The sequence below is a fragment of the Nomascus leucogenys genome, chromosome 15, assembly GCF_006542625.1.
Source record: "Nomascus leucogenys isolate Asia chromosome 15, Asia_NLE_v1, whole genome shotgun sequence".
Lineage (NCBI taxonomy): Eukaryota > Metazoa > Chordata > Mammalia > Primates > Hylobatidae > Nomascus > Nomascus leucogenys.
In genome coordinates, this window is record NC_044395.1 from 78,482,701 (window position 1) to 78,495,093 (window position 12,393).

At 48.5% G+C, this 12,393-nt stretch overlaps 1 protein-coding gene across 2 annotated transcripts in view; it reads left to right on the top strand.

The window, feature by feature from the left end:
* Positions 1 to 12,393, top strand: part of OTOG (otogelin) — a 98,897-nt gene that overhangs the window by 7,716 nt on the left and 78,788 nt on the right. For both annotated transcript variants that reach the window (XM_030829330.1, XM_030829331.1), the window contains 9 exons: positions 828 to 946; positions 2,166 to 2,371; positions 3,234 to 3,364; positions 3,587 to 3,693; positions 4,101 to 4,210; positions 4,584 to 4,712; positions 5,704 to 5,812; positions 6,086 to 6,132; positions 6,655 to 6,800. In XM_030829330.1, coding sequence (XP_030685190.1) covers positions 828 to 946; positions 2,166 to 2,371; positions 3,234 to 3,364; positions 3,587 to 3,693; positions 4,101 to 4,210; positions 4,584 to 4,712; positions 5,704 to 5,812; positions 6,086 to 6,132; positions 6,655 to 6,800 — 1,104 coding nt within the window. The remainder of the gene's footprint in view (positions 1 to 827; positions 947 to 2,165; positions 2,372 to 3,233; positions 3,365 to 3,586; positions 3,694 to 4,100; positions 4,211 to 4,583; positions 4,713 to 5,703; positions 5,813 to 6,085; positions 6,133 to 6,654; positions 6,801 to 12,393) is intronic.

The window sequence follows — 12,393 nt, forward strand, 5'->3', positions numbered from 1 at the left end:
AAGCTTGAAAACCCTTTAGTTAGACCATGGGGTAGCTTTCGCAGTTCCCACTTTTAGCTGAAGTGGCTCCAGCCTGCTTAATCACATTGAACAGTAATCTGATGGAAGGTGCCTTCCTGGGAAGGGTTTTCACACTTGGCAGGGATAAGCTCTGGGAAGCTCTCCCCTCTACCCCACCCCGTCCTTCGGGTCTATGGCCTTTGAAGTCTGGGTTCTGTCTGAAAGGGGGGCAGAGGAGATGTGTGTGTGTGTGTGTGTGTGTGTGTGTGTGTGTGTGTGACAGCAGCACAGGAGTGAGATGTGTGCCGATGGGTGTAGGGGAAAGCTACAATCTGTACCTGCCAGGGGCATGCGGGAAGGGGAGTGTGTGTATAGTGTGTGCACTGAGAGTGTCATGGGAGAAATTTATGGGGTATGTATAGATGTGTGTGTTTGTGTTCTGTATGAGTGTGAGATGGTGGAGTATGTCTGTTGGCCTTCAATCTGATGGTATTTCCTGGGTAGGATAAACAGAAAAGTTCAGAAATACGGAGATGGCATGATTGACTGGGAAGAGCCCTGGAATCTGAGCCATCCAGACCCGGGCTAGAATCCCAGCTCTGGGATTTCCTAGTTTTCTGTGTGTGTGGCCTTAGTCACTTCACCTCTCTGTGAATCCATTGCCTCCCCTCTGTGATGTATGGGGACTGACAGAGATCACAGAGGAAAGGCAGTTGGTATGCAGGGGACAGCCATCAGCATTAGTGAAGACTCAATAAGGTGCGAAGCTTATTGAGGTCAGGCCTGTGGCAGGGGCCTGCAAACCGGCCTCTGAACTCCCTACTCAGGTGCACAATGACCCGCAGTGTGGCTCTTCACCCTACACCTGCTCCAGGGCTGTCAGCCTCTTCTTTGCGGGTGAGCAGGAGATCCATCTGGCCAAGGAGGTCACCCATGGAGGCGTGAGGTAACTCTAACACCTTCCACATCGAGCTGTCCTATCCCTGACACTGGTGGTGGTGGATGGGTGAGCATCCGCTCTTCTCAAGCCCAAAGGAAATTGTTTTCTGGGGACAAACAGCAATTTCCACTATCTGGATGGAAGCATACTGGCAGGTCACTGGGTTTCTTGCCAGGGGGGTTTGCAGAATGATTTTTTTTTTTCCTGGAACTCTCAGATCTTGCAGATTTCCAGACAGCAGGCTTTCAGGAAAATAGATTTCCAGCAAGTTGAGAGTTTATCATGATAAGCACGCTTACTTTTCCCTCCCAAAATCTTCCCAAATGGATCACACACAGTTTCTACCTCCGCTCAGCAGATTCTGAGTACACTTCCATTTCTGATGACACAGGGTCATTGTGAATGTCAGTTATCTTGCTGGGCCATCAGGGATGCCTGGGGGACCACCAGAGGAGTGGGGACCCCTTGCTCCTGCACTAAAATGCCCCAGACTGTGGTCCTTTGTGAAATTTTTCTTGCATCTCTTCCTCACTGTTCTTTCCTTTCCTTGCTGTCCACTGTCACTTCTTGTTGCTGTCATGGGGTCTCCCTGTAATGACACTTCTCTCTGTCCTCATCTCCTGCTTCAGATCTGGAAACTGGGTGACCAACCAATTGTTCTGGGGCTGAGTGTAAAATTGATGGCCTATACGTTTCTCCTGTGAATGAAGAGCTGGTAAATGGGTCTTGTGGCTAGTTAGACAGTACTTTTGTTTCCCTTTCCTGAAATTTTGCTGGGTTGAAGGTTGCCAAATTCCAGGTTGGCTAGGGGTCCCTGTACCAGGAAAACTGGGAAAGTGGTCAAGGCTGCTGGAGCCCGCCATCTTTTCTTGCACTCCCAGTTTTCCTCCTCTCTTGGCTTCTGTTTCCACTTGGTTCCTGCTCCCCACCAAAAAAATAAAGTAGATGTTTTCTTATATTCTATCCTGTCTGGGAGAAAGGAATTTGGAGTCACTCACTCTAAGATTTATTCCTGCCCGGGAAATTGCCATTTTAAAAAACCTCTAAAGACAAAAGTATCCATCTCTAATGGTATACTTCCAGGCACCTGGGAATTCTGGGAATTCATGCGAAGGGGAAGTGGGGGCCTTGGATCATGGGGTAGGGACTGGCTGTTCCTTCGGTGAAGAGACTGGGCTAGTGGAGGTGTTGGGGATACCCTGAAGCTCTGGGATGTGCCTTGCAGGGTCCAACTGCCTCATGTAATGGGGAGCGTGCGTCTGCAGCGGCTTGCCGGCTATGTCATCGTGCGGCATCAGTCAGCCTTCACACTGGCCTGGGATGGTGCCTCAGCTGTCTACATCAAGATGAGTCCAGAGCTTCTGGGCTGGACCCATGGGCTGTGTGGGAACAACAATGCTGACCCCCAGGATGATCTGGTGACCAGCTCTGGTGAGGCACAGACAGGTGGCCTCTGAGAGGTGTTGGTGGGGATGGGGGACAGGTCAGGCTGGGAGGGGTTGGAGGGAACTTGGAACAGAGCCCTGGGGTCACGGTCATGGTATTAAAGACCCAGTGGAAGGCCAAGGGCCCCTTCCTAACAAATGTGTGTCCTTGGGCATGTTCTTAAACTACTGTCAACCTCAGGTTCCTAATCTGCAAAAATAGTCATGATGAGAATTCCCACTAGGGTTGTGTGGGGATCTAATGGACACTTTGCAGGTGCGATTGACCGTGCAATGTAGAGGATGGGGTAGGCAGGGAGGAGAGGGCTAGAGACAGCCAGTAAGAGAACTGGCCCAGCTAAAGACACCTATGGAGGAGTGGTAGGAAGTGAGTGAAGCGTTCAGGGCCAAATCATGGTGGCTCTGGCCAGAAGAGTCGTGACCCCTTTTGAGCACCTACACCATACTAAACACTTTACATGCATCATCTCAAGTAGTCCTTGCAACAATCTCACTGGGAGATTATGTTCTCTATGGCAAATATGGGGAAACTGAGGCTCAGAGAGACACAGGAACTTGTTCAGGCTCACACACCAGTTCTCTTTCCAGTGCATTGTGCTGCATCCCCTGAGTTTGGAGCCATAGGGAGCTACTATGGGTTCTTGAGCATTCTTGGCTATTACTACCAAACAGCTTTTTCAGGAGAATGGCTCAGCTAGGAAACCCTGATTGGGATGGGAGTTCAGCAGACCGGATTCTTCAAAACTCCTTACCCATCCCTTGGGATCCGCTTTCCCTCAGAGCCTTCTGTCCCTCCCATCCACCCAACCCCATCGCTGCCCCATCATGATGTCAGTTCCCTTCTCCAGGAAAGCTGACTGACGACGTGGTTGAGTTTGTGCACAGCTGGCAGGAGCAGGCCCCTAACCAGCCTCCAGGGCCCACAACTTCCTCCCTTCCTCGCCCACCATGCCTGCAGCAGAACCCAGGAACCATGCAGGTCTGGAGCTTGGGGAGAAACTCCGCTACCCTAGAGCCTGACTTGCTATACAACTCTTCGAAAGCCCCTGGCTGCGGGACCCCAGAGTGGCTGGTGCCCTTGGCCCCATCCCTCTCTTCTCTACCTTCCTCTCCCTTTCCCTCGAGCTCAAGTTGGGGTTCTGTGTGGGGCTGTGTGTGGCTTTGCCAGCCCCCAGCCCTGGTTCCTGGTCCCTTGCTCTAGGGTGTGTACGAGCAGTGTGAGGCTCTACTGCGGCCCCCCTTTGACGCCTGCCATGCCTACGTCAGTCCTCTGCCCTTCACAGCCAGTTGTACCAGTGATCTCTGCCAGTGAGTAGGGGTGGTGTGGGCTATGGGGAACCCTCTAGTACTGGGGTGAGTGCTCAGCATATGGGCCACCAAGCTGGGTGATCCCAGGCACTGCCAGATCTGCTTCCCAAGGCTCTGAAATTCTTATCTGCCTAGGTGGGACAGAGCTGCCCCATCCAACTGAGGCTTGGAAATGGGGCCGGACCCCATTAGGGTCACATAACAAGTTAGTGGCAATGCTGGGACTAGAATCCAGGATTTGTAGCTCAAGTCTAGGGATCTGTTCACCTAGATGCCTTCCTGGGCAGCCTTTCCCAGCTGGGTGGACAGGAGAGGTGCCCTGAAGCCCTGGCAGTCTCTACGGAATGCTGGTGGGCTGGTGGCATTTTGGGTTTTGTTCCAGGGTGACCCTTGGTTTCTCTGCACAGATCAATGGGCGATGTAGCCACCTGGTGCCGGGCACTGGCGGAGTATGCCCGGGCGTGTGCCCAGGCAGGGCGGCCCTTGCAAGGCTGGAGGACCCAGCTCCGGCAATGCAGTAGGTGCAGCCCAGTAGTGGGGCAGGGAGGGCTTCAGGCTGTGGGTGGCATTCTCAGGCCTCAGCTCAATGTCTTGTCCTGCTCAGAATCACAGTTATCAGAACTCTCAGCCCCAAGTTTTTATCACCATGTGACAGACAAAGAAACTGAGGCTCAGAGTGGGAGGAACTAGCCTGGGTGATTCTCAGAGACTCCCCTTGCAATTCCTTCTCCTTGTCAATTTCCTGGGCACCCAATGCTCCCTCTGGGACTAGGAAATCATGCAAATCAAAGCCCTCCCTCCCATCCCCACTCCACGGCCTGGGGTAGGAGCTGGGTCCTGGCAGAGCTGGGGCCAGTAGCTGAGAGACCATGGACTCCCTCCTTCCCAAGCTGTGCACTGCAAGGAGAAGGCCTTTACCTACAATGAGTGCATCGTCTGCTGCCCTGCCTCCTGCCAGCCCCGGGCATCCTGTGTGGACAGTGAGATCGCCTGTGTGGACGGCTGCTATTGCCCCAATGGTATGCTAGGGGAAGACGTAGGCGCCTGGCACCATCTTCCTGGCCTGGCACAGATGGGCACGAAACAGGAGTTCAGAAGATGCCTGTCTGTGGAAGGAAGGAAGAAAGGAAAGGAGGGAGGGAGGGAGGGAGGAAGGAAAAGAAGGAAGAAAGGAAAGAAGGAAGGAAGAAAAGGAAGGAAGGAAGGAAGGGAGGGAGGGAGTGAGGGAAGGAAGGAAGGAGCAAACAATCAACAAATGAATACACGGTTTAAGGGAAGTGAGGGTGAGGACAGAACTGCAGCCTCTCGAGAGATTCATCAGGGTATTTGATTTCATGGGGATATTTAAATTAATCAGGACTGTGCTTCTTAAGGTGTGTATGAGAACAGATCATTGGTTTATATATACACATACATTTGTTTAAGCATTGGTCCATGTATGGGGACTGTTTTTCAGTGTATAAATTTGCAGCACATCTATAGTGTGCTTGGCTAGGAGGATGGTTGAGACAAAAAATATAAAAATAAAGCCATTGACTTTGGGAATCAGAATCTGATTTCAGAGATAATGACACTCATATGACCAGTCTAAGGTATGATGCAGTGAAGGCCAGCTCAGGGGGGTTCAGACAAGAAAAAGTATAGGAATTCAGAATGGGGAGAGGTTGTCAGGGAAGTCATTCCTGGAGGAGGTGGTGCCTGGCACCTAAGCTGTTTTCGATGCGGTGACGGGCTTTTGAGAGGTGGTGAGGAGAAGCTCGTGTGCAGGTTGGGGATGGGGTTGTGGGCAGTTCTCTGAGCAAAGGTCTAGAGGTCTAGAGGTGGGATTCTTTCATCAGAAGGTGTTCACTTCTGGCCTGAGCCAAGGATTTATAGAGGAGAAAGTTTGGAAGTGGGTTCAGAGATGAAAGAAGTTAGATAAGGGGATGTTTATCACAGGCCCTGGGGAGCCACGAATGGTTTGTGAACAGGGGCAAAGGTGAGTTAATTGGCCCTTTGCTGTCACTCTAGGGCTCATCTTCGAGGATGGGGGCTGCGTGGCACCAGCTGAGTGTCCCTGTGAGTTTCACGGGACTCTGTACCCCCCTGGCTCTGTGGTGAAGGAAGACTGCAATGTTTGGTCTGTGTCTGCTGCCGGGAAGCAGGGTGTGGGACATGGCCGCTGAGGCTTTCCATGAGGGCTGCCCATCTGGGAGCACTAATGGCTGGTGTCAGGGCACTCACTCAGTACCTTTGAGTCCCAGGGGAATCTCATTAGCTCCAACCCATGGGGGAAATCTCTACCACCCATTTTAGAGATGGGAAGACTGAGGGCTGTGGGCCCTGCAGTTTCCCAGCATCTAGCTCAGGCCTGGAGGGGTGACCTCTTGCCTCCTTGGTCTCTGTGTTTTAGCACATGCACCACAGGCAAGTGGGAGTGCAGCACAGCTGTCTGCCCAGGTATGTTTGACCCCCACCTTACACTAGACTCCCTTCTACCAGTCTGATAAGTTTTGGGGCAAGGAATCTCTAGGGGCCAGGCTTGCTGCGGGTGGGGATGTCACTAATTTCCATTGGCTAAGCCCAGACCCCTGTTTCCTCAGAATCAATTTGCCTGATTAAGGTCTAGCTCCAGCCCCTGCCAGGAAGGGTTTTCCATGAGGAGAAGGGGTTCCCATGGGTTCTGTATATCTAAGGACCTTCCTGAGCTAGGGATACTTGGCCTGAGGCTGGTCCTCAAGGCCAGGCCCTGGTCTCCCCTCCAAGGGAGATCCCCAGGGCAGGGCTGTACCTCTCTTCAGAGTTCTCTGGGGACGAGTCTACGTCTCCCACTGCCCAGGGCTCTCAGAGGCAAGGCCTCATTCCTTACACTGCTCTTATTCCGAAGGGAAGGCTGCTGTGTCCTCCTCATGCTTGGAGCTTGCAGGGCAGAGTTCCCCTGGGGTGGCTCCCATGGGTCAGTGGCCTTTTTCTACCTCTCAGCTGAGTGCTCAGTGACTGGTGACATTCACTTCACAACCTTTGACGGCCGCCGGTACACGTTCCCCGCCACATGTCAGTACATCTTGGCCAAGAGCCGCTCTTCAGGCACCTTCACCGTGACATTGCAGAACGCCCCATGTGGCCTGGTAAGAGCTGGGGATCCCCAGGACCGATCCACCCAGCTACTCCTGCCTACTGCCCCCGAGAGAAACTGGGACTTAGGACAGGGCTCACGGCCCCCACCTGCTGCCTCTTCTCTCTGGAGAGAAGACTGGGCTCCAGCCCAAGCACCTCTGCTGACTAAGTCACATCCCTTTCCTGGACCTCAGTGGGTTTTTGGTTTTAGGATTTTACTACCTAATGTGTATATATATATGAATGAAAGTGTAACACTGGCACCTACTTTTAAATCAATTAATTTATGAAACAAATCTCTTGTAGAATACATACTGGCACTGAAACAGTAGGCAGAGCTTGCAGTGAGCCGAGATCGCTCGCCACTGCACTCCAGCTGGGGCGACAGAGCGAGACTCTGTCTCAAAAAAAGAAAAGAAAAGAAAAGAAATGTAATGGCTATCTGCAAAAAGTTAGTTTTGATTGTTGGTTTCCTCCCATACTTTATGTGTCTTCACACATAAAGAAAATTAAAATTTTCAAACATTTTATATTCCACAATTTTAAAAAAAGTACACCATTTTCCACTGGTCTTTGTAAAGAACATGACTTAAAATTTCAAATGAAAAAGAATAAAGGTTCCAGGATAACTCTGTGTCTTTTAAGAGCATCTTTATACAGAACAATTTGAACTGGCATTCAGGCAACTTCTTTTGTTGTTGCACACCTGTATTAGGAAAATTACACCCATTTTACAAAAAAAAAACCCAAAATATTTATTGAAATAAGCTCAAAACAATGTTAGAAAGACCAGCATGAATGGCACACAAAAATCTCTTCCTTATAAATTATTAACTGGAATTCCTGATCATGGAGTGGGCCTCGGTGTTTTAAAAGAAAAGTCTCTAAAATTGGTTTAATTCAACTTTATCTTCGCTGCTTCATTGGATTGTGCCTTCAACATTCGTCCCTCTCTTCCTTCCTTCCATCCTTTTGTCCTTCCTTCTGCAAACATTGAATACCTATTTGCGCCAGAAGCTGAGCTGCATCTTAGAGACTGGGATGAGTTAGACATGGCTCCACCTCCCTGAGCTCGGTAGTTTGGTGGGTGAGGCAGGCAAGTGAACTGTTGTAACTGAGCTACAGCAGCTGTGAGAACATGTAGAGCACAGGGTGGATCTCCACGGGGGAACTTCTTGTTGTTGTTGTTTTACTTGGGTGCTGGGTGACAGAGGTGTGAAGTGGATCAGGAAGGGCTTCCTGGAGGACATGACCCTTGAGCTGTGTCAATCACCTGTGAACATAACTGAGAAAATGGCCAACGTGTACGTCTGGGGTAGATGGGGGTTTGTTTGTCTCTCAGCGGAGACTCTGTTTTCCCTGGGCTGATCATGCTCAGCCAACCCTGGAAGCCCCAGTCTGGGCTGTGCCCAAGCTCCTCCTTATGCATCAGAGCACGAGCTCACACCCACAGCCAGGGCAGCTGCCCCACAGTCCTGCTTCCCTGCTGGCCTTGCTCCAGCCCCCAACACTGAGGGCCCTGAATGTGACTAGGCATCAGCTGAAGGTGTCACTCCGTGGCCCTGGGGACACAGGCTGAACTGTGGATGAGGCAGAGGACTGGGCTTTCGTCTCCTTTTGGCCTGAGGGTCCCCCTCCCTTCTTTCTGCTAGAGAATGGCCTGGCCATTCTCTGAGTCAGAAGACTGCTCTTCCTCAAAAGTGGGGTTGTTCCCATCACATCCTGAGGGTGGCATAAGACAGACAGGACACACAGGCACAGCCCAGCTGCTCCTTCCCACTCACAGAATCCTGGGGGCTATTGGGTCTCAGGGTCCCTTACTCAGTATCTGCCCCCCCTCTTCTTTTTTTGGAGACAGGATCTCACTCTGTTACCCAGGCTGGAGTGCAGTGGCGCAATCTCAGCTCACTGCAGCCTCAACCTCCCAGGCTCAGTCACTCTTCCCGCCTCAGCCTCCCAAGTAGTTGGTACCACAGGCACATGCCACCACTCCTGGCTAGTTTTTTTTTTTTTTTTTGGTAGAGTTGGGGCTTCATCATGTGGCCCAGACCGGTCTTGAACTCCTGGGCTCATGTGATTTACTCACTTCAGCCTCCTAATGTTGGGGTTATAGGTGTGAGCCACCATGCCTGGCCATCAGCCCTTCTTTCTACCATGTCTCTGATAGGCTGTGGGCCAGCCTTGGCCTGAGGCAACCCTCTTCTTTGTGGGACAGTGCCTCTTGACAGCAGGTTCTTTGTACCTTGGGCCAGCTCTCCTCCTTGTGACTTCACCCACATGATGGACCCATGGAGGGCCAGCCCTGTGCCAGCTCTGTGCTGGGCATGGTGAGGTTACACAGAGTAATCAGACCCTGATCCTATCTTCAGGCTTTTGTGGCCTGTAGGGAGGTCAGCGTGTCCTCAGACAGCTTCCATACAAGCTACAACATGATCAGTGCCGTCACAGGGGAGTTCTGTGGACGAAATAGTCCTACAGGTCAGAAAAAAGGATCAGGGAAAACCTCATGAGAGAAGTGGCATTTGGGCTGAGTGACCTAAAAAGTGAGCCTAAAAATATTCATAGAAATCAGTATGCCTGGGTAAGGAGAGGGAGGGAGGGCACTCCAAGGGTTGATTAGATTATATGAGGAAAACAACGAGGTTGGAATATTCCAGGATCCATTAAAGCAGATGCAGAAGGACTTGGCAACTGACTGACTGTGTCTGGTGAAGTGGGGAGTGTGTGAGAGAGAAGTGAAAGATGAAGCTGCGACTGCAGTCCTGGGTGACCAGCAATGGAGTGGCGTGGGGACATTTATAGAGAGGATGATAATGACAATGATAAAATATTTGCACAGTGCCTTGAACTTTGACTAATTACTTTGCAAAAAACATGTAATTTAAGTCTTAACATACATACCCCATGTGGTAGTTATCATTCTCCCCATTTTAAATATGATGAGACAGGCCTACAGAGGGTTGGGGCATTTCTGAGAATCCACAGCCAGCAGGAGGCAGAGCTGAGCCCGACCTAGGGTTGGATGTTATCACAGCATCTTAACACATCCACCCCAGAATCTGTGCAGTGTTTGCAGCCCTCAAAGTGTTTTTTTAAAGTAGACTTTATGTTTTAGGACATCTTTAGCTTTACAGAAATATTGCAAAGATAGTACCTAGAGTTCCTGTGTATCCTACGCCCAGTTTCCCTTAACATCTTACATTAGTAGGGTACATTTGTTAAAAATAATGAACCAATGTTAATAGATTGTCACTAGCCAAAGTGTATACCTTATTTAGATTTCTATAGTTTTTTTACCTAATGTCATTTTCTGATCCAGGGTGCCAGATTACATATAGTCATCATGTCTCCTTAGGCCCTTCATGGATGTTACAGTTCCTCAGATTTCCCTTGTTTATGATAATCTTCAAAGTTTCAAGAGTGCTGGTCAGCTGTTTTGGATAATGCCCCTCTATTGGAATCTGTCTGATTTTTTTTCTCATGGTTAGACTGGGGTTATGGTTTTTTTGGGAGGAAGATCACAGAGGTAAAGTGCCATGTTCATCACATCTTATCCGTGGTATACACTATCAACATTGTTTATCACTGTTGATTATGACCTTGATCACCTGGTGGAGGTAGTGTTTTTAAGGTTTCTCCACTGTAAACTTACTCCTTTTTCCCTCTTTCCATACTGTTCTTTTTGGAAGGAAGTCACTATGGGCAACCCACGCTTACAGAGTGGGAAGTTATGCTCCCCCTCCTTGAAGGCAGAGAATCTACATGCATTATTTAGAACTTTTCTGCCAGGGAGATTTGTCTCTTTTCTCCCATTTACTTATTTATATCAGCATAGACTCATGGCTGTTTATTTTATACTTTGAGTTATAATCCACTACACCTTTATGTTCTTACTTGAATTGTTCCAGCTTTGGGCACTGGGAGATCATACAGTTGACTCCTGTGTCCCTTTGACATACCTTCATTGTTGCGTGTGTATATGCTAGTGGTGGTGGGGCTTGAGAGTGTGTGTGTGCGTTCATGTCTTTACTTTCTGGGCCTATTAGATGCACCAGGCTTATCTTGTATAGTTCCTGTCCCAGTGCTAGTATCATTCATTTCTCCAAAAATATTACCAGGCTCTCCTGGTTCCTTTTATTGGACAATGGTATTAGAATCAAGATCAGGGTGTGCTCATTGCTACTGGGGTATGACTTCTTTAGGCCTTCTCAGCTGACAGAAAAAGGAAATACCCTCATTATCTGTGGAGTATTTCCACAGATAATGCGGTATTATCTGTGTTCCAGCACCCCACTCCCCACAGATACCAAAATCTGCAGATGCTCAAATTCCTTATGTAACATGGTACATAGTATTTGCATATAACCTATGCTTATCCTCCTGTGTACCTTAAATCCTTGCTAGATTACTTATAATACCTAATACAATGTAAATGCTAATATAAATAGTTGTTATGCTGTATTGCTTAGGGAATAATGGTAAGAAAAGTCAGTACATGTTCAGTACAGACGCAAGCATCCACATATTTTTCCAAATATTTTCAATCCATGGTTGGTTGAATCCATGGATGCAGAAGCCCTGGATATGGAGAGCTGACTGTAAATGCATACCCACGTTTATCTTTGTATATACACATAAGTATAAATATTTCTCTATAAAACCATCTGTATCTACATGTGCTAAACATGACTTCATACTGATGGTCCAATTCTAATCCATTCCACATGGATCATTGTAGCTTCCTCCTCTTGCTTATCTGTGAACACTCACTCTAACAGTAAGAAACCTGGCCTTCACCATACACCATCCATTTACCTAATTGTTCAATTCCAATATACATGTATATTCCTATTATTAATGCATACCTCTATAGGAAATAACTTTATCAACTAAAGTACAGTTTTTGTGCACAGTTTCTTTTGCCTTTAGTCTTATAAATTCCACTTATTTACAAAGTCACTTATGTCAACACCTTTCCTCCCACTCTCTTCACAGAGATTGTTTCATACATTTGTAATGCAGTTAGATTCCTTTGTTATCGTCTACATTTCATGCTGGGATCCCCTCCTACGTGATTTTTAGAAGTTGCCTACATCAAGTTTCACTCTTAGTGAAGTTCTGTGGGCTTTTGGAGGTAAATGCAACCTCCAAAATATTTTATGCACATTTAAAAATCTGTATCCAACTGGGTAGAATTGGGTACAACCAAGTGTTGTTGTATCTCTGTTTTGCAGAGGAGAGAACTGAGATCTGGAGAATTTAAGTGACTTCTTTAAGGTCTCATAGCTTTCAGTTACATTAGGATTTGAACCTGAGACTTTTGACTGAAGGGTGTGGACTTTATTCCCACACAGGTGACACGTCCAGAGGGGACGAGAGTATGAGTGGGTTGAACAAAGAAGATGATGTTTTAGATACAATGATTTTTGAGCTGTTTCAGGGATTTTCTGTACCCCTGGGCAGGAACTCAGAAGGATGGTTGTGGCTTGTTGCGCAATGTATTTCTTTAAAGTTTCAAGCCCTGATCGTTCTGTCACTTCACTGTGTCACTCTCCTGGTTCACTTTCTCTGGTTGGCTGTTGGACTTAGATAAAGTCTAAAAAT